General features: G+C 32.5%; 5 protein-coding genes across 11 annotated transcripts; 3 read left to right on the top strand and 2 right to left on the bottom strand.

The window, feature by feature from the left end:
• The first annotated feature begins 36 nt into the window (after window positions 1-36).
• LOC106124959 (uncharacterized symporter sll1374) lies at window positions 37-4,274 on the top strand. The gene is made up of 8 exons (XM_013322003.1): window positions 37-563; window positions 636-843; window positions 984-1,068; window positions 1,338-1,532; window positions 2,046-2,343; window positions 2,580-2,730; window positions 2,923-3,050; window positions 3,293-4,274. The coding sequence occupies exons 1-8, from the start codon at window positions 284-286 to the stop codon at window positions 3,349-3,351; spliced, it is 1,404 nt and encodes a 467-aa protein (XP_013177457.1). The 5' UTR covers window positions 37-283; the 3' UTR covers window positions 3,352-4,274.
• Window positions 4,275-4,937: 663 nt separating this feature from the next.
• Uch (Ubiquitin carboxyl-terminal hydrolase) lies at window positions 4,938-5,973 on the bottom strand. Its single transcript, NM_001312864.1, is given in 2 exon segments — window positions 4,938-5,796; window positions 5,886-5,973. A coding segment is annotated over 1 exon segment (693 nt). The 5' UTR covers window positions 5,791-5,796; window positions 5,886-5,973; the 3' UTR covers window positions 4,938-5,097.
• Window positions 5,974-6,297: 324 nt separating this feature from the next.
• NKAIN (Sodium/potassium-transporting ATPase subunit beta-1-interacting protein) lies at window positions 6,298-9,481 on the top strand. The gene is made up of 5 exons (XM_013320839.1): window positions 6,298-6,459; window positions 6,696-6,833; window positions 7,410-7,490; window positions 7,686-7,938; window positions 8,017-9,481. The coding sequence occupies exons 1-5, from the start codon at window positions 6,406-6,408 to the stop codon at window positions 8,745-8,747; spliced, it is 1,257 nt and encodes a 418-aa protein (XP_013176293.1). The 5' UTR covers window positions 6,298-6,405; the 3' UTR covers window positions 8,748-9,481.
• Window positions 9,482-9,790: 309 nt separating this feature from the next.
• Window positions 9,791-19,282, bottom strand: Asph (Aspartyl beta-hydroxylase). 6 transcript variants are annotated; one of them, XM_013320813.1, is made up of 17 exons: window positions 19,175-19,282; window positions 18,936-19,048; window positions 18,667-18,858; window positions 18,242-18,351; window positions 17,845-18,126; window positions 17,381-17,680; window positions 16,584-16,725; window positions 16,309-16,427; window positions 16,002-16,113; window positions 15,263-15,340; window positions 14,788-15,014; window positions 14,391-14,718; window positions 13,452-13,549; window positions 11,947-12,181; window positions 11,676-11,781; window positions 10,794-11,504; window positions 9,791-10,566 (listed from the first exon to the last, which is right to left on the bottom strand). In XM_013320813.1, exons 2-17 carry the CDS (start codon window positions 18,985-18,987, stop codon window positions 10,416-10,418), a joined length of 3,243 nt encoding a protein of 1,080 aa, XP_013176267.1. In that variant the 5' UTR covers window positions 18,988-19,048; window positions 19,175-19,282; the 3' UTR covers window positions 9,791-10,415. The 6 variants fall into 6 exon arrangements, with proteins under 6 accessions (XP_013176267.1, XP_013176268.1, XP_013176269.1 ...); XM_013320814.1 differs by lacking the exon at window positions 19,175-19,282 and having other exon boundaries at window positions 18,936-19,164; XM_013320815.1 differs by lacking the exons at window positions 14,391-14,718; window positions 14,788-15,014.
• Window positions 19,283-19,404: 122 nt separating this feature from the next.
• Window positions 19,405-20,784, top strand: LOC106124307 (metallo-beta-lactamase domain-containing protein 1). Of its 2 annotated transcripts, none has more exons than XM_013320835.1 (4): window positions 19,405-19,757; window positions 19,915-20,079; window positions 20,161-20,274; window positions 20,586-20,784. In XM_013320835.1, the coding sequence occupies exons 1-4, from the start codon at window positions 19,604-19,606 to the stop codon at window positions 20,726-20,728; spliced, it is 576 nt and encodes a 191-aa protein (XP_013176289.1). In that variant the 5' UTR covers window positions 19,405-19,603; the 3' UTR covers window positions 20,729-20,784. The 2 variants fall into 2 exon arrangements, with proteins under 2 accessions (XP_013176289.1, XP_013176288.1); XM_013320834.1 differs by having other exon boundaries at window positions 19,413-19,757; window positions 20,535-20,781.
• The last annotated feature ends 277 nt before the right edge of the window (window positions 20,785-21,061 follow it).

Below are 21,061 nucleotides of genomic sequence, written 5' to 3'. Positions count from 1 at the left end.
ATAAGTGTTATGGGATTCTGAGTAGAAAGGAAGAAGGTATAAGTTGTGTCAATAAATGTCAATTGTCAACAAGAAATTTGTAATGAGGCGGCTTTTTTTCTTTGTATGTAATTAAAATTTGGCTAATATGTGGCTAAAAAGTAAATAAAGCCGAAACAGCTTCTTGTAAAAAATACAATCATTGATTTTCATTTCAATAAGTCGAGTCACAGAAAAAGAAGTCAAAAGGCAGTTTCGTTTCTTTTTGTTTAGTACTGAAACTGTAATAAAAACATTTTTTAAAATGGATAATGAGTTTTATGATAGATCAACAAGTTTACGCCTCCAATTAGGTTATGGAATTGGTCATGTTTTAAATGATGTATGTGCCAGTTTATGGTTCACATATTTTTTGGTATTTTTCCATTTGGTTCTTGAATTTACGTCAACTCAAGCAGGAAATTTAATGCTCATTGGACAAGTAGTTGACGCGTTAGCTACACCCTTCGTTGGCTATCATTCAGACCACACTGACAATTATTTAAGTGCAAAATATGGCAAAAGAAAGTTGTGGCATTTGTTTGGTAAGTAACATTAGTATTCAATCAATAGATGTACTATTAAAGATTATTCTGACCACCTTATTGTTGTTACAGGTACTGTTTGTGTCCTGTCATCATTTCCATTCATTTTCATGGACTGCATTGGATGTTCAATGGCTCATAAATGGGCTCAGATGTATTACTTTGCATCATTCATTTTAATTTTTCAAATTGGATGGGCGGCAGTACAGATTTCACATTTAAGTTTGATACCTGAGCTTGCAGAAGACCCTCATGTTAGAACACATCTTACGGCTATTAGGTAAGAAAATATTTTAATGCATTTCAAGTTTTGAAACAAAAATAATTTAAATATTCAGGCCATATAATGTTTTAGAGTTTAATTACTATGCATATTTATAATTGCATTTAAAATTTTATAGAAAAAACATTTTTTTGCAGATTTGGGTTTACTGTATTTTCAAATTTATTTGTCTACATTATTACATGGATTGTTTTACATATGACTGGTGAATGTGATAAGGAGGTATGAGTAATAATTTTTTTTAATATATACCAATTTGACTTTCATCACTTATTTAAATTTTGTTAAAATAGAGCTTTTAACTATACTCAATATTTCAATTTTGTGAAAATTATTGAGTGAAATTGTGGTAAATTGTACTAATATTATTCTAAAATATTTTCATTTAAGCCAAACAAAGTTCACTTTATGAAATTCAGATTTCCCATAAGAAAACAACAGCATTATGATGTTGTATTTTATTATTTATGACTTCATGGATTTATTCACAGCAAGTTGGACCAAGAGATGCATGGAAGTTCAGACATATTGTTTACATAGTACTTGGTGTGGGAACAGTAGCATCTGTTCTATTCCATACATTTGTCTCAGAAGGTAGAGGGTTAAGACAACAACAACCTTTAATTGATTACAATGATAATAACAGAGTCCATTTCAGTATATTTCGCAAGGGTATATTGTACCAGGTAAGGTATTCAAATATTTTTGTTATAAAGTAAATACCTAATGAACATTATAAATACATAATTGTTAGATTTTATTGCAATGAATGTGTCAGTGATCCATGTCCTGCCCCCACGCAAAATACGCGCTACACGTGGAGTTGCGGAAATTGTAGCCTACTTACTGTAGTGCTGCTGACTAATATTTTTTATGTATTTAAATTAGTTGTTTATTCTTGTTAAAATTATTTTTGTGATTTCTTAAAATATGTATTAACATTATCCTAATATACAGGCAAAGCCTGGATAGGCAAAAACAATTGTCATGGTTCATTGGACTCTCATTTATCCAAGTTTGACTGTAATATAATAAGTAATTTATACAATACCAGTTTTATATTTAAATTAAATGAGGTTGTATGGTGTATTTAAATTACAATTCATCTTCCGGTTGCTTAAACAGTTCAAAAAATTTCAATGAGTGAGTTGTCACTTGACTATGTTTAACCAAGTAATGATGATATGCTGTTCTTTCAGGTAGCAGGTATATACATGAGTACAAGACTCGTAGTCAACATATCTCAAGTATTTATACCATTGTACTTACACAAGACATTGGGTTTAGCAGCTAGATCATTAGCAGTGATCCCTCTTGCCATGTACTTAGGTAGTCTACTAGCCGCTGGAGCGCAGAGATTGGCTCCCAGATCATTTACCCGCAAATTGAATTATTTCCTTGGATCTGTATGTTCTCTAGCTGCGTTCATTTGGATTTATCTGGATACAGATTATGAATACAAAGTTTATTATATTTATGTTGTCGCTGTGCTTATAGGTCAGTAAACATTTATGATAACAATATTAATACACTTGTTATGTTAATCAGATGCATGTACTTATTAATAATTAATTTGTCAACAATTAAAGTTGTTAATGCATTATATTTTATAACAAAAACAATAAATGCTATAAACATTTACTTTTAAAAGCACATTAGAATATAGTGAAAAAACAACAAAAATAATGATTTATGTTTTTATGATTCATACAAATGTTTATATATTGTTTTAGGTTTTGGTGGATCTCAAATGCTTGTAACAAGTCTGTCATTGACAGCTGATCTGGTGGGCGATAGGACGGAGGCATCTGCCTTTGTATACGGTCTCATGAGTTTTACGGACAAACTGTCATGTGGAGCGGTCATTGCTATAATACAATTGTAGTAAGTTGATACCTATTACTGTTCAACGACCTCTGAACTTTTCAAACTATAATATAAACAACTTTAAACTATAAAACAAAATTAATAAGTATATTTTTTCATATAAAACAAAATTACTAAGTATATTTTTTCATATAAAGGGATCAGTAAGAGATACAACTTCATAATTTAATAGCATTTAAACAATTTCAGTGCCGATGGTGCGAGTTCTGATTACTACCGCAGTGTGCTCTCCTTAGTATGCGGGGGCGCCACTGTGCTAGGTCTTATTTGTACGCTAACGACGCCTAAGTTAACACCCGATCCTGAAGTAAATAATGGTAAGTTGGTATTATTAAAAATTTTGTATTTGTTAAAATTTTTATTCAAGCATTATTGTATTTTTCTCGGTATTTGACTTTATTCAAACATAAATATATTAATTTTAAATTTGGTTTGTTAAAAGGTTATAAACCATTAATAAAACAAAAACAGTTTTTACTCATAATGTAAAATGAAATAGGAAACATACAGGCTGATTTTCTGCAAAATCAAATATACCATAACTTTTGTTTGTTCACAGATAATAATCCATCTATCAACACAATTGAAGAAACTGGTCCACCAACGGATTTACTATAAGCTATTTGAATTATATACATATGTGCAATAAAAGCCATTTCCACTAAGATGCTAGTCTAGTGACTGCACAGTACGGCAATTGTGACTATGCCAGTGGAAATAGGTACTAGCAATGTTATAGTAAATTTCTATACTTGATGTACTTACCACATATCATGTAGGATAAAATAAGGAATTGTAATATGGAATTTGTAAGGTAAAGTTATATAATTTTGTTTCGGTGGTTCTTGTGATATTATACATTTAAATGGCTTCAAAGATATTATTAAATTAAATTTGATTATAACCTAACTTATTCTACTAGTTAAGTAGCATAATAATTAATTGGAAATATATTTATACAAGTTATCATATTAAAACTGAATCATTCCATTAATTTTAATTTTCTAGCACAAATGTTAAAAATACTGTTACTTGCCAGTTACGAACAAAACTATGAAGGTTTCTCAAGTATTGGTTTCACTATTTTTTTTAATATATGTTTTAATTAAGACAACTAGATATATCTTACAAATATGTCATGATCTCCAAGAATATAAATATTGTCTGCGCTAAAAAGACATTATCATTTTTGCATATCATGTGAAGACATAATTATGTATAATGTAACTCGTAAACATATATTTGTGCAAAGATAAAATTCATAATATTTCTAGAATAAGCTTAGTATAATAGTAAATATCTCAATATTGGTATTCCTTGACTATTAGGTTTATTATGATGGTATTGTAATTATGAAATAATACGTAAAATTAAGTCATTAAATATTCAATATCTGCATTTGTTAAAGAAATTATTCTATGCAATTCATATTTAGGCAAAAACATCATTAATATTTGTATTGAAAAAACCTGGTTTGTAGGTAAAATTTTTAATTTTAAACTATTTTGACCGCGCACATTATTATGCTAACTTTTTTAACTTAAAAAAGAGATTATCCTATTTTTATAAATATCATTTAGTTTTACATGACAATCAATAAATAGTTTTATTTTCATTGTTATTTTTGTATTCAAGTTTTTATTCATATGATTTACATGAAAAATATGTTTATTTATAATTGTATTGTAATGCAAAGCATATTATTAATAAAATATTAGAAATAAAATTTTTCTATCCTTAAGCGAAAATACATTCCCATAGTCAAATAGCTGAATTGATTATTAAATAAAACTCTACACTATTAAGATGTTATTGATCACATCTAAAAAGAAATATATAATATTTTGAGAACATGAGGAAACTAAAGACTAGATAAACAAAAATAAGAGAAACATGTTAAAGCCTGTTATATGTGTGGGCAAAACTGAGATATGTGCAGTTTCTACTGACAGTTTAAATTTTGCCCACACATACATATGTATGATTTAACTAAACAGTCTCAAAAACTTGTATATAACATAGAGCATATTATTTCCTTTTCTACAATTGTTTGTCTTCTTCAATCAACTTAATTCCTATTTATTTTTATTGGATTAAAATAAATATAGTAGGTCAAGGTCAAAATAATAATATCTTCAAATGAAGTAAATATTTTTCTTTATGTTAAATTGTAAGTTCTAGTTGTAAGAAATTAAACACATTTGTGGAAAATAAATAATTTATTTCTAATCACTTGTGTAAGAATATCACATAAGCTTGCAATGCTTTACAAAATTTGGTATGAAATTATTAAAATACTTAAGCATATTATTCAAAGCACACATGTTTAATGACTGCTTGGCATCATACAAAATATTAAAAAATTCAATTTGCCTCAGTCAAAGCGATTACAGTGAAGCGAACTTCATTCGGATCACGAGCAATAAACTGCTTACAAACTTTTGCCGCATCTTCCAACAGAGTATCAGGAGTAGTGGGGCCATGGTTGATAGGGAATGCCTTACGCCCATCCAATTCATACAGAGCGCCATCCAAATGGACAAAAGTAATAAAATGATGATTCACAGGATCCTCAGCACTGGGAGTATTAGTTTGGCCCTCCTGAGCCAGCTCCTTATGAGCATTGATGATACCCTCTGACTTCTCCAGCAGAGTGCCACGAGCGGCAGCATCCAGAGGCTTAGCTTCATCTAAGAACTTCTTTAAGTGACCATCAGTCAAGTTAATCTTATCAGTATTGTTGGCAACACTGTGCACCAGAGCAACAGTGCCACAAGCATTGCTGATGTTTTGTTTCATGTAAAAAATATTGTTAGTCACTTCTTGACCCTTGGAGAGAATTTCGTTTTCTTCCTTCTGCTTATGTTCTTCATAGGCATCAGATACGGGAAACAGCAACATGACAGAAAGAACAGGGCGTGGGACCCAAGATAGCATTTCAGGTTCTAAGCCCATCACATCTACAATATTCCACTTGCTAGGAACGCCTAACTTCTGAAGAAACTTGTTCATTACTTCAGGATTAGACTCAAGTGGGATTAAGGTTTCGGTCGCCATTTCGATCTGGAATAAAGGATTCGACTTGTTAACAGGTTACCGGTGTTTGAATTAAAAGGGAATTACTATGATAATTAAGTATATAATACACTTACAAAGAGATTTAGGCGCTTTAAAGAGTGAAGATGAGTTAGTTGGCTTGAGTTTCCAATAAGACGGCAATGGCAAGAATTACAGTCGATCAATAACGAAAGTGGAAACTACCGGCGATCGAAAGTGAAATGAATTTCTCAAAACTTGAAGAGTAATGACACTAGCATTAGTGTTGCTGCATATTTGAAGATTATTTATGGGCAACTTTTTCGTAACTTCGGAAATTTTACGTTTAAAAAAGATACTAATATTTCCATAGTTTTTTTTAACTAGTTACTGTTTTAATTTAATGAGACAAAATCATAATTTCATGGAATTTTACTCTCCATTTCTTCAACGCGAAACGCTTCGACAAAATGAAAAAATGACAGTGACATTTGATATGACCTTAGCGAATCTATGGTGTGTGGCGTACGTCCTCCGCATTCCGTTGTAATATGTAATCGAGTAGTTTTTACAATGGGCATTATTAAATACTGTAAATTATTATTCTGTAATGTAAATAAGTAACAAAACCTTGAAATGGCTGTTTGTAGCTTAAGGACTGTGTTGTTGATCGTGTGCATACTAGAATTGGTAAGTGTGTTTTCTTTGATGTAGCAACTGGTTTATGTTAAGCAAAAAGTTTGTTTTTCGTCTTAGGTATATAATTATAACTAAGCATCTTATTCCATTTGTGTACATACATACAAAACTTATAATTTCTTAAAATGTTCTCGAATTTACTTAAAGCCTCCAAAATTATTTGTCTGATTTGACCTATTTACCGAATTTTAAGTGATTTTTGCTTATTTGCCTTATTTTTTTTTCAGATTGTTACTGTTCAACGTCAAGTGTTTGATTTCTTGGGTTATATGTGGTTGCCCATAATAGCAAACTTTGTTAATATTCTGCTCATAATATTTGGATCATTTGGTGCAGTGCAATATATAACAAGATATCTACTAGCTGTAAGTATTTATCCTTTGTTATAATAACAACAAAGCGTTAGTATATTAAATTGATATTTGATGATGAATAAATAACATTTGTGGGATAAAAAGTGGTGTAAATGCCCCAGAAGAGAGAACTGGTCTTGTTTTATCTCTCATCAATGTTTTATGACTTGTAAATTTCTCTAGTTAAGGTATCGCAATTTACGCTATGATTTTGTCACATAAAATGAAGCAATAACAGAGGTTTAGATAGCAAACTTAACAGTTCCAAATAACAAAGTACACCTTTGGACTTAATGATTCCCAGGATCCACTTGGGTGTTAATTGGTGGCAGTCCCAAAGAACAGTAATCTACCAAAAATTACAAATCATTATTAATGGAAGAATGATAGATTTAATTAAGTACAATCAGATACATTATTATGTATATACAACTCAAAAAATTTGACAACAATCAAATTTGAATTTGAATCAAGGTTGAATCGAAGATTTTTTTTGGAGCTGTATAAATGTATACATATTAATGCAGCTGACTGTATAAATTCAACACATTATGTTTTTTGAATTGTTTTATCATTTGAATATTTCAGTATGCAATATGGAGTTTCATGTGGCTGACATGGAATGTGTTCCTTATGTGTTACTACCTCAATCTAGGAAGTCTAAACAGAGTAAGTAAATACTAAATTAAAATACATTTAAGACCTTTTGTTTTATGAAATGGAAAACATATAGGTTCTTTTTCTAAATTGATTTTTAAGTACACTTTGTACACTTGCACATTTGTTGTAATGTACACACCAATAAGCGACACATTTTAATTTATATAATTTTCACAGAATGTAATGGTATCTTATATGTTTCAGGAAAGTGGTTTATTATCCCTTGGAACAGGCAGTGTTAGCTGGTGGGAGGGTAATGGTTGGGGATGTCAGCCAGTGTGGGGGGAAGTGGAAGGCCCTGGCACTTGGCGACCTGAGCATGTTGATGGGTGTTTTCTCCAATGGCACCTTGTGGAACTCGCACAGTCTGCTGTTGCTGCACTTCTTACTATTACAGCTTTGCCAATAACTATACTTCTCACATATAGGTCTTTCAAAAAACACAAAACAGTATCAGGTAGGTAATATGAATAATCCACTTATTTTTATTTTGTCATATGACAGTGTTAATAAGATAAAATTTATTTATTTGCAGATAAAAGTACATTACCCCGACGACCTGCATATACAATAGAACTAAGCCCCACCGAAACAAATATAAGTGAAAGCTCTTCGAAACCAATGACTCCAAGGCGTGTCAAGCGAAGATCTGGCTCGAGAGGCACGGGTTCCTCGGTGCGAAGGTCACGACGGTCTTACCGGAATGCGGGCTACTTGTCTTCCAATGCGTCGCTGCCTCGTGATGCTAGACCGTCCCGCCCCACGTCGGCGCATTCGTCGTACTCGAACTTCCACGCGGCGCGGCCAGCGTCGTATCACCCAACGGAAAAAAACACATTGACACGCTCACAAGATGTTTACGATCCTCCCCCGCCCACAGAATCAGTGCCAATTATGACCAATAGATTTAACTCGACGAGGAGAACTGCGGGCAACATCGGCCACGACGTAGTCGGTCCATACAACGAACCCAGAAGTTACGAACCACAACGAAACTATGAAACGAATGCACCTTCGTATGATAATATAGGTCGGGGTTACGAAGGCGCCGTCCCGACTTATGATTCTCGAATGGATACAGTAAGTCCTATTTCGGAATCTGCATCTTACGGGGGCAATGATTACGGTGCGATGGGGTACCCCGTGGAGGGGGGCTGGGAGGCTCCGCCCCCGCCAGCGCCGCCGTACAGCGCGCGCGCCACACCGCAGGCGCCCGGCCCACCCGCCTACCAACCGACCAACGACACCTACAATCCAGTGCCTTAAATCTTCACTATCTGTGCCTTATTCCAGTGATGCTCAGTTTTTATTACAATTTCTAGTAATTTAAGTGACTAATTGTTAATTATTTAATTTTAGATTCAATAATTCATACGTATTTTCTCGAATTTACAGGAATTCTATGTTGTCTCTTTCAACTTTATTATAGTTAAGACTAGTTGATAAGTACTTACGAATCTCTTGAGTCATTGTTGATGTATGAAATACATTCCTTTTTTTTATATTGTTAATTTAAGAGTTAGCTTTAACGATGTTGTGTTGTGGCACAAGTTTGCAGTATAAATGCAATTTTGTATAATGTATTTTTTTAAATAACTTTAAGATATAAATTCTAAATTTAAATGATACTTAATTTTTGTAGGACAATCAGCAAATTATTTTATATAAAGAATTAACTTTTGTAGCACAATTTTGTAATAAGTTATTATTGTGTTCCAACATTCCATTTAAGAAATCCACCGAATTAACCAATTGTCCGTCCACTATGATAAAATTATATAAATTTCCATCTAAGATAACTAATTTTAGTTTCATCGAAATATTTACAAATTAGGATTAAAAATAAATTAAGACAAAATAATTTTACATTTCGTATAGTAAATTTATTTTTAAGTAAAACTGCCCAACATTTATATAAGTTGATTTAAACTTTGAAACATAGAAATTTCACAAAGATGTTTCAATTCAATTACTTATAAAGTAATTTTTATGGGTCTGGATGTTTCCTCGTTTATATATTTTATATATATTTTTTTTAAACTTACTTTTTGACTATGTAAAAGATAATTGTTAAAAATGAATTTGTATTTTTGCCACATTACTTGCGAGCTTACTACACACTTCACTGTATTTTTAATAGTTATTAAGAAATGAGCTTTATTAGTATAAGATTATTAATAATTACTTTTAGGCAAACTTTTGGGTAAATTATACCAAATATACGAACGACACAGAACTTCTATTTTTTGTTTTAATTTATATCCTATATATGAAATTACAGAAATGTTGGTCTAAATAAAAAAACATAATTCGAGCATTGAATTGTATTTACAAAATATAGTATTTACTATAGATTCTAATACAACAATAATATATTCTTACATTAACAACCATACAGAGTCATGAACACTCTTCGCACAACTCGCTACGAAACATTTATAAATTAAAATATAAACAATATATTTTTTTACCACTGTTGGTACTTTGAATATAGACAAAAAATCAGTTACAACTTTTTTATTTTGGATGTCGACTAGAAAAAAATTAACTTCATTTTACACTTATAAATAAATTGTGAACTAAAAAATATTATAAAAAGGTAAAAGGATACGCAAAATGGTAACATTAAAAAGACAGATCTAATATCTGAGATATTGTTATATTTTTTTAAAATGGCTTATTGGCCTGCCTCCCAGATTAGTGCAATTGAGAATATTTCGCGGTACATTTCTCACCGAGTTTTTATATTCAGTTTTTTAACAGAAGGGGGCAAACGAGCAGCGTGTACACCGAGGTGATTAATGACGCCCATGAACATGTAACACCTAAGTAACTGTAGATGCGTTGCCTGCCTTTGAAAAAGAGATAAGTTTCTTGAAGTACTAAGTCGTCCTGGTAATAATAACTATGGTCGTTTGATGTTAGTCTAAAGCATTAGATGGGTGGTAGCTGGCGGCGCTCGAGTGCGGTGAGGTCAGGATGCCACACGTCCACAATGAGCACGAGACGAGCGCCGGTGCCATTGTGCCATACCTCGTGCTCGAAGCTGTCGTCGAACAACAACACCTTACCCAAATGCCACTGTCTGCGATTGAAAAAAAAAGAAAAAAATATTCATGTTACTACAGTTGGTCACATCATTGCTTAAACATTTTTTAGTTGAGATCAATATGTTTCTATTTGTTCTAAATTTTGCAAAATATCTATTACACAATTAGCTTTCAACACCAGTAATTGATATTATCAAAAATTTGCCAAACTGTAGTTATAATTGGGGTATTATGGGTAAATTGTAAAAGGTATAAAACACACCTAGTTTCCCGATCCACTCGTATGTAAGTATTTTTGGTATTGCTTAATCCTAAATGCATTCGCAACCTACAGTTGGTAGGTCCGACATGTGGCCGGACGTGTGTCCCGGGCGCCATCAAACTGAACTTGATCTGCCCCCTCCTGCAGTTGGCGGCGGCCGGCTCCGTTCTCACAATAGAGCAAGTGACCGGCGCACGTTTGCAACGCCCAGGGATCTCTTGGCCTCTCACGAATAAGTCTAACTGAGACCACTCTCCTCTTTCTTTTAGCCCCTCCCTCTCTTTCTCATACAGAGCGCGCGCCTCTTCTCCTTCTTTTAATATCTCTTTCCACGATCGTTCCAATGCATTGGCTAATTTGATGTATGGAGTCTCCTCGACTTGCCACCAAGGTCGACTTTTTAATCTGTCCACGTTGTACAAGGAACGTTGTGCAGGCGACAAGAAGTGTCCGTGCGCTGCGCCGCGTCTGTGTACTTCATCTGCCTCTGCGAAGCGACCGAGAAGTAACAGGGCATCGCCTAAGTGATAGTAGAAGCGTGGCTCGCACGCGGGCCCGGTGTCATTTTCTAAAGCTTTTCGGAACATCGTAACAGATTCTTCAAGTTCTTTATAGTGTGTTTTTAAAACAAATCCATAATGAGCTAGAGCTACGCGATCGTCTGGCCACATTTTCAGAGTATCTTTTAATACTTCAGCAGCTAAATCAGGTCTGAAATAATGAAAGTATCCAAATTTTTACGTCATTATCACTTTGTTATGCACTTTATAATCGTCGCTGTAATCCATGTTTTTCGTTTATAGGTTATAAAATAGTAAACCTAAAAAAATTGTCGCACACATTACCAATTTTAATAAATATATAGTTGGAAAGTTTACATACTTGTTGGCCATTAGGAAGGTTACGGTCAAATTGTTTCTATAGGATACTTCGTTGGGAAACCGTTTGATTAGTATCCTGTAGACGGGTTCAGCACTCAAGTAAGTTCCTAAAAAAAATTGTTGGTGTGACTATTTGAATCCGTAGGCGTATAATTGACAAAAGCATAATGTCACCGATTTGGATATTACAAAATAGCAAGCGAAAAATGACGCAATTTACTAAGAGTAAATATTATTATTGCATACTGGTTACAATTATACTTGGCTCTTACCTCTAAATTGTATCCTGCTTAAAGTTTTCGTAGCTAATTGGGTCAGCAAGTTGTCTGAGAGTTGTGTGGAAGATTTGAAGAGTTGCATGTAGGCAAGTATTGCGCGCGAGAGTAGGTCGTTGTTGCGCCGGTACTCCGCCTCCTCGTCGAGAGCGAGAGCGACAAGGTACCGCGCGCGCAAACTGCCCGCCAACTCCGGACGCGACACCCGCGCACGCGCAGACTCGAACTCCCGCTCCAGTTAGTAACACACACTCACAACATTCACACGCAATGCATTCACTATACTTATTCTATCGCCGTACGTAAGCGTAACAATATAACAAAAAAAAACTTCTTTAAAGAATATAGGATATTTAATTTATTGACTTTTATTTTGTACCAAATAATTATAGAGTCTAGATATTTTAAATTATTACGCTAACTACGGTCACACTATTTATAAAGTCATTCGTTATCCGAATGAATGAAAATTAAATGAAATAAGATATCGTTGGTGCCGTGTGGAGGTCGTATCGTGCGGGGTGCTGGCAAGACACGGTCCTTCACGACACCTACGTGATAAGGGGTGGGGAAAAAATGGCACAACGAGCAAGGGAATTGGCAGGGGAAATATGCAAAGAAAACTATTTGTTAATCCAGCCAGTCCTGGAATTGAGTATTTACTTATATAAAATAGTTGATATGTTGTGCTCAGTAAATCTTAATTTGGAATTTTCATTAGTTATATGTTTGTATTCTTACTTATTTTGATTAGTAATATAAAGCTGAAGGGGACAATGTTATTGTAAAATGTCTGCTTGTTGCGGTCAATATTCGGGCATGCATTTCAAACGTGATTTGAATATATAATAGATGTTCATTCACGTGAATTAAATTTGATTTGAATTTTTTAATTTACCGTGGGTTTTTGAGACCAAAATCTCTGTATAAAAGTTATCGTCATCTCTGTCATTATCTTTTACCAAATAGAGATAACAATATGTCTTAAACGGAGATTTTGTTATCAGAAATCCATGGTTAGTAACTTAACCACCCAATACGGCAGTTAGATGTCAAATCACGGTCAAATTTATTTTTAAAAGTGGTTAAAACAACTTCAAACTATTATATATAAAGTAAGAATACAAATTATTTTCCCAATTTCTAGTTTTTAAAAGCTTTACGTAGTTGTTATGAACGACTTTATTTATATCGTATCATTTAATACGAGTATTACTGTGTTTTAATACATTTATGTATCCACTTTGGCTTTAATTTCTTTGATTACGAAAATTACTCACAAAAATTATTTTGAGGGAGAATAAATCTATATCAAAATACTTGATAAAATTTCCTGTGTGTGATTGTCTATAATTAAGAACTTGTGTAACTGACTGTGGATTTCTGAGACCAAAATCTCAATTTAAAATCTATCGTTATCTCTGTTTCGTCGAAGATAATGGTAGAAGATGAAGATTTTAGTCTCAGAAACCAAAGGTAATTGGTGTTAAAAATATAAATACCTGGCGGATTTCATCTTCAGCGATGTCTAGCTGCTTACGCCAATACGAGCTGCTAGGTTCGCCCGGCCATTCGTTACCAATGCTGTTACCACCATCCTCTGAAAATTAAAAATATGTTTTTCTTGTAATCACTTATTTAGATTTTTGAGTACAATTTTTTTTATCATATAGCAAAGAATAAAGTCGAGAGTAAAGTGTCTTGGCTAAATTACAGTAATTACACGAGATCTTTTGGCTATGTTCTAATTTCAAAACTAGCTTTTGAAAAGATTCTCGTGTAGAAGGTGAGACTATGTTTTATATTTGTGCTAAATTTCAAAAAGATATTTTCAGCCGTTAGGGAGTTATTGAGTTAATTTCAATCAAAAATATCCCACAAGTTTTGTCCACATTCCCGGGATCATAGTATCTATAAGTTGTTTTATACGGTGTTCTACATCTATCCAACTAAAGTTTCGCTTTTATAATATACAATAAGTAATATGAGAAATAATTAAGATAGTTTGTCAGAAAACAAAGTTCGGAAAAAAGTTAATACTAAAATTGTTCACGCAACAAAAAAAGACAGTATTAAAAAAAAACTATACACGTTCCTGAAATAAATGTAACAAAAATTAATCACATACAACAACCCATCCGACGAAAATAGTTACATCTCTTAAGATCTTATATATAAAAGTCTCGTGTCACAATTAACGTTCCAATACTCCTCCGAAACGGCTTGACCGATCCTCATGAAATTTTGTGAGCATATTGAGTAGGTCTGAGAAACGGCCAACATCTATTCTTAATCCCGCGCGGACGGAGTCGCAGGCGACAGCTAATAACTTATAAAAGAAAACTGTTTGCGTCGTATGGGATTCAAAAATTTGTTAGACATATGATTAGGTAGCAATGCATTAGTAATGAAGCGGTCACACACAAGCATGCTGTGTTTACTGGGTCTTTGTCCGGGCCGCTCGGGTTCCGGAAGCCGGCCGTATTTAGCTTCGAGACGACTCAATAACTCAGCATCGTCGACATCAGAAATTTCTTCTTCGTCTTCTTCCTCATCTTCTATTTCTTCTTCGATTTGTTCGTCATCGATTATTTCAACGTCATCCGGAACTTCTTCGGCTTCTGAATCTTCGGCCTCCTTCTCTGGGACGTTAACCTCGTTCGAATGTTCTTTCTCCTCGACGATTTCTTCCTCATCTTTGATTTCCTCTTCCTCATCGCTATACAATTCTTTATTTATATTTTTTGTTTCTTGTTCTAAGATAGTTTCCTGTATTCAGCAAATAAATGTAAATATTTTTTTAACCGTGTTACCAATAAAATTCGTCAGTTTACTTACCTCTTTAACAACCTTATCTTCTTGATTTTCATCGTCACTTTCTTGCTCACGTATAGGAATTGATTGAACTGCTTTCTTAATTGAATCGAGGCTTTCGACAATCTCTTGAACTGGTTCGCTTGTCTCTGGGGTCAATAAAGGTGCTGTTTCTCTAGGAAGGAGGGTCATACGTCTGTCGACCAAAGTCGGAGTTTCCTCTCTGATTTCAATATCCTCACTTTCTGGATCTGTTTTGGGAATTAATCGTATAACTTGTTTTGCTTGTTTTATGTTTTGTGAATAGATTTAATATTGACAAATTCAATTCAAATTAATTTAAGACAATCTCATTTTACTATTTTTATTTATTGTTACTTCTACAGGGATTGATACGAGTTTCTTATTACGAAAATGATTGTAATAGTATGGGGGTAGTTATTATTTAGTATTACGGTAAATTGACATGGCAACATTTGTATATTTTAAATATACGCACCGCCAGGCGTTGCGGAGCGTCGTATGACAGCGTGTGTTGCCAACAGCAGAGCACCACCAACCACCAACTTCAGCCACACTGCAACACACGCGATACGCACTTAGACCATCGAACTAAATAATAACACCACCATACAAGTGTTCGTATTTCATAACGCTATTGAATATTTTGCAAACGTTTTAATTGATCATGTATCTGTAGTGCCAACATAAACATATAACTTTCAAAAATATATCGTCAGCCATGTCATTATCTATGACATAACAGAGATGACAATTTGTTTTAAACTATTTTGATTTCACAAACCCACGATTAGACAGTTTAGAATTCAACAAATCTTAAACTTCTTCTTCTACAATTTTATTGCAATATCTCGACGACATTTTTTTAAACACATTTCCACACTTATTTAAAACACTTGACAAAAACTGAAGTTCCTCTGTATCATGGTAAAATACATCGCAAAATTGAGATAACAAAAGATAATTTATAGCATTAATATTAATAATAATCAAGAGTTTCTGAATACATACAAAAATTTAAAAACAATAATAAAATACAAGATATAATTTTTTTATATTATATTTATTTTATTTTTACGTTAGTCGTTAGTAAGAAGCAAGCGTAATGAGTTAGTTTAAAATTAGAAAAATTAGAAACAGGCAAGCAATCAATTTTAAATTACACTACAGATTAAAAATTAAAAATCAAGTCAAAAATTGATTATTTTTTTACTTACTCTGTGACGAAGATTCTTCTTTTTCGAGTCGAATTTGTTCCTGTCGTTTTTCATACTCCTCTTCTTCAGCTAATGTATCAGTCGGTTTTTCTGAAGACGGTTCATCTTCCAACTATCATGTTAAAATTTAAAAATGAAAATAAAACTCAAATGAAAGTAAAGACGTAAAAAATAATAATTGTAAAGGTGAAAGATCAATAATGAAAAAAGCTACAAAATAAAAAAAAATAATATATTTATACTGAGTTTCAATTTCTGGTTTAAATTATATGAGAATCATTAAAAACCCAAAACATGTAATACTAACTTCCACAAAGGGTTTTCCTGATGGTAGAGGGATTTGTTCCACAATTGGTGGCTCGATGATGTCTTCGTCAATATCAGATGTGTCTTCTTCATCATTTGTTTCTTCTTTCTCTTCATCATCTGAAAATTGACAAAATGAACTATATTCTATTTAAAAAAACAACACAGTTACAGCCAGATATGTATCATATAAATCCTTTTTAACATTCATGTGATAGAGAGATTTTCAAAACTAAATAACTTATCTGGATTAAAATAAATTGCTTGCTTTCTTACCATCTTCTTTATTATTTTCAATAATCTCTTCTTCAAACTTTTCAGATGAAATTGCCTGTTCTTCATCATCTACAACTTCTCTTTCTATTCTCTCTACTTCTTCTTCGTCGTCGTCATTTTCAGCTTCATTCTCTTCATAATCCTATAAACGCATGAAGTACACAGGTCAATGAGGGTTTCTGAGACCAAAATCTCCATTTAAAACATATCAATATCGCTGTTTTGTTAAACCAACGACAGGAATGACGATATGTTTTATAAAGATTTCGGTCGCAGAAACCAACGGTCAGTAATCTTTAAGAAAATTCCAAATAGAACTTAGTACATAATATTAAAGTTGTGCCAAAAGTCCAGTTCAACAGACACATGCAGTTTAAATATTGTTATGTCTTCTTATAATTAGATCCATGCTTTAATACTACAAATAGATGCCACATCTGTTCAGTCTAAACAAATAGTACATCTATGATAGGTAATTTAAACACAAATTGTTAAAATTTTAAAACTTAACAAGTATCACTTTAATATGTTACAGATTTTAACTAATCATAAGCATAAAAAAAATATTTTAAGTATTTTCATTTTTCATTCGACATTTATAGTAAGTTAGTAGTTATCTTTGCAGCCTTTAATTTTTCCTCACAAATCAGAACACTTTTTTAGTTTGTGTCCTTTTTATATTTCGTATATATATGTTAACTATATACTGTTTTGAGTTAAAGTATTATTACTTCTCAATAATATATTAGTGGTTTTGAATAGCTGACACACATTTTACAGGTTATGTTATTTTGCACCTCATTTTCGTTGTCATCATTTTCATAATTCTCTATATCATTTTGGTCTTCATTTGTATCAATATTATCATCATCATCATCTTGAAGTTCATTGCTCTGATTATCATTTTGTTCATTAAAATCTTTTAAATCTTCTTTAGAATCATCATCCTGTTCATTGGAATCATTATTTATTAAATCTTCAATGTTATTCATATCATTATCTTCATCATCATCTTCATTTTCGTCATCATCATCGTCGTCGTCGGCACCGGCTTGTTCTTCATATGTATATTTATTGTATTCCATCCTTTCATTGTCCTGTTTAAAGATTTTGAAGATATAAGAATAAAAATAAATAATACTGGGGTAAGCCAATTTCTGTTAAGAATGCTCAAACAATAAAATATTTATTAAAATAAGCAATGCAAGAAAATGTTAATATTCATAAAATTTTCTATTTTTTTTAACTACATTTTTCACACCTCATCATAATCATCCTCTTCTATATTCTTCTCATCGCTATCATTCTCATCATCCTTTTCTTCATAATGAATATCATCTTTATCATCTTGATCTATATCATTGTCATTATCCTCAGCATCGTCGTCATCATCATCCTCATCGTCATCAAGACCGTCGTCATCATTATCATCCTCCTCATTTTCATCATTGAATTCTTCTTCACTATGATCATCTTCATCATGTTCTGTCTCAATCTCATGTTGATTATCATCATCACCATCATCATGAACATCTTCATAACTCTAATTTTTACATTAACATGGATTTCATTATTAAAAAAGATTTTAAAATAATTTAGTTCAAAATGAAACAATAAAAATGAATAAACAAAATATTGAACTGTATAAAATGACTTACATGGTGTTTTAGGTCAAGTGTATGTTCATCATGATGGTCATCATCAGGTGTATCTTCAATCCAACCATCCAACACACCAGAGTATCGAGATTCAACTGCATTTGCTTCCACTAGCAAAGTAAAGAAGGTCAACTGATAATTTGATTTTACTAAAAGCTTAAATATACTGTGTCTGCTTAAAATGGGGGCAGGCATGTTCCTATAGTTAGGAGCATCAAGGCCATCTTAAACATATTGGGCACTCAGGTGCAAAAATTAAGTTGCTTAAAATAATCCCTCTAGAAGTAGAAGTAGCGCTATTAGCTGGTGACCCCAAAGGTCTGACGCACGGCCCATCTTGTACAACCGGGTTAAGCCAGAGGCTTTGATACATAAAGAAGCTTGTATTGACAATACTAAAAACTTAAATCTTATTTAATACTTACATTCAGTTAGCCCTCTATTTTCGAGGATTATGAGTACAATCAATGTAACTAAAACAGACAGTAGAGAAAAGAAGATTATTTTTGCACACCAGTGTCCTCCTGTGCCATGTTCGTGATGAGAATGCATTAACACATCGCCTTCGCCGAATACTGCCGCTGTCCCACGCGGCGGTTCCTCGACACCCAGGTCATCTTTAAAAATTAAACAAATTTAAAATTATTAAAACAACCAAGACTACACAATAGTGTCGAATATGACTTTTTCTTACCTTTCTTTCTTCTCTTATCCTTCCGTTTTCTTGGCTGCACATCACCCGACATGATTAGTTTTGTTCTGGCGCTATTTAAGCGACAGATGTGAGCCCCTTATTGTTTCATAACCCTGTGTAAACAAAGAATATAAAGTGAACTTGCGCAACATAAGGCGCTGGATGCGTATTAATTTACTGCGAAATTTTCAAAATTAAATTGTTAGTGTGGCGCGCATTGGAAATTTAAAATAACCTACCTAACAAAGTATCACTGCTGGTTTCACAAAATTTATTTTAGATTTTAACCCTAAAAATAACCGGCGAAGACAGCTGAGAAGGGAGATAGATATACAAAAAGTATAAAGGAACGTTATATGTCACACGATACGCAAGAAATTCCATATAGTCTTAGCATGGCCTTATAAATTATCTTTTATTGTTTAAATTCTTGTATTACTTACTGATAAAACGCATTTTTCAAATTTTTATATAGAATCTTACGGAGACGATTATTTTTTTCGTTTTAAAGAGATAAAAGTAAAATAAGTTACTTTTCATGCAATTACATTGCATGCTTTGTAAATTTCCAGTCCGGAGCTGTCAAATGTCACTGTCAAAATTAATGACAATCAGCTGGTATAATTATAATGGAACTTTTATTATTAAAAAGGATTTTTAAATAAAAAATGAGTGAAGTAATAGTCCTTTGCAATGGATACTCAACTATTAGTGAAGCAGTCGATGAAATGACAGCAAATTGTACTTGTACATTAATTAAAGGCGTTCAAAATATAATTGTAGATACCATGACAGCTTGGGATGCAGATAAGATAACAACAGGTGTTTACACGATATTTCCTTACAAAGTTTAATATTAAAAAAGCATTTTTTGAGCAACATTGTGATTGGAATCTTGCTAGATCACAATTTTATGATACATGAAGTAAATTACCAACATAACCTATTTTTAGGTAATGAATAATTTTTCGATTTTCAGCTCTAAAGTCACAGGACCTTATACCTGATGACATAAATTTCGTTGTCTCAACTCATGGCCATTCTGATCATATAGGAAATAATAATCTTTTTCTCAAAGCAAAACACATAGTCGGCTTCAGTATATCTTATGAAGACAAATACTATATATTTCCTTTTGATAAAGGTATGTTTTGCAAATAATGTATGTATGTATGTATGTATGTATGTAAAGGAAAACTTGTAAAATTAATAAAACTTATTACAGGAGAGGAATATGTCATAAATGACACAGTGAAGGTAATTCCAACACCAGGCCATACACTGTCAGATGTTACAGTACTTGTGAAATCTAACAAAAATGAACTAATAGCCATTGCAGGTACAACTACAAGCTTATTTATCCAACACTAGCTGTCGCCCGCGACTCTGTCCACGCGGAATTAAAAAAAAAACAATTAGTAGCCTATGTGTTCTTCCAGACTATATTCTATATTTATGCCAAATTTCAGCGAGATCCATGCAGTTGTTCTGGAGATACCTTCAATCATCCATACATGTAAACATTCGCATTTGTATTTTTAGTAAGTGTATCTGATTTTCAACTTTATAGGATTTTTTGATAATCATACAGTCTTTTAGGTGATTTATTTGAAAAATATGAAGATATAAATGATCCTAATATATGGTTAGAAGCAGGGAGTGAGGATAAAGTTCAACAGGCGAGAAACAGATCTAAAATAGCTGATTTAGCTAACTGGATAATACCTGGACATGGTCCAAAGTTTCAAGTTACTGAAGAATCAAGACAAACACTTAGAAAACAGATTAATTAAAGAATATTATTATATTTAATCTATTAATTTTCCTTCCATAATGCAGTAATAAAAGGATTAGTTTAATAAAATAAAAAATATTCATAATTCAAATTTTATTACACATATACATAATTCATTAAACTAATAAAAATTCGGTGATACATGCCAGGTCTTCGAAAAGTTACATTTCCTTAAACGCATCAAATCAAATAAGCACAAAGCTTTCTACATACAACCAACCACACCGGTCAGTACAACAAAAGTGTGTTTTACATAAACCTACTAATTTAATGATTTAAAAAATTACACTAACATTAAAATCGTACTTGAATTGTACATTATCAAGATAAG

The sequence above is a fragment of the Papilio xuthus genome, unplaced genomic scaffold (genome assembly GCF_000836235.2).
Source record: "Papilio xuthus unplaced genomic scaffold, Pxut_1.1 DF825946.1, whole genome shotgun sequence".
In the NCBI taxonomy this organism is placed as follows: Eukaryota; Metazoa; Arthropoda; class Insecta; order Lepidoptera; family Papilionidae; genus Papilio; species Papilio xuthus.
This window is presented reverse-complemented; position numbering and strand designations above follow the sequence as displayed.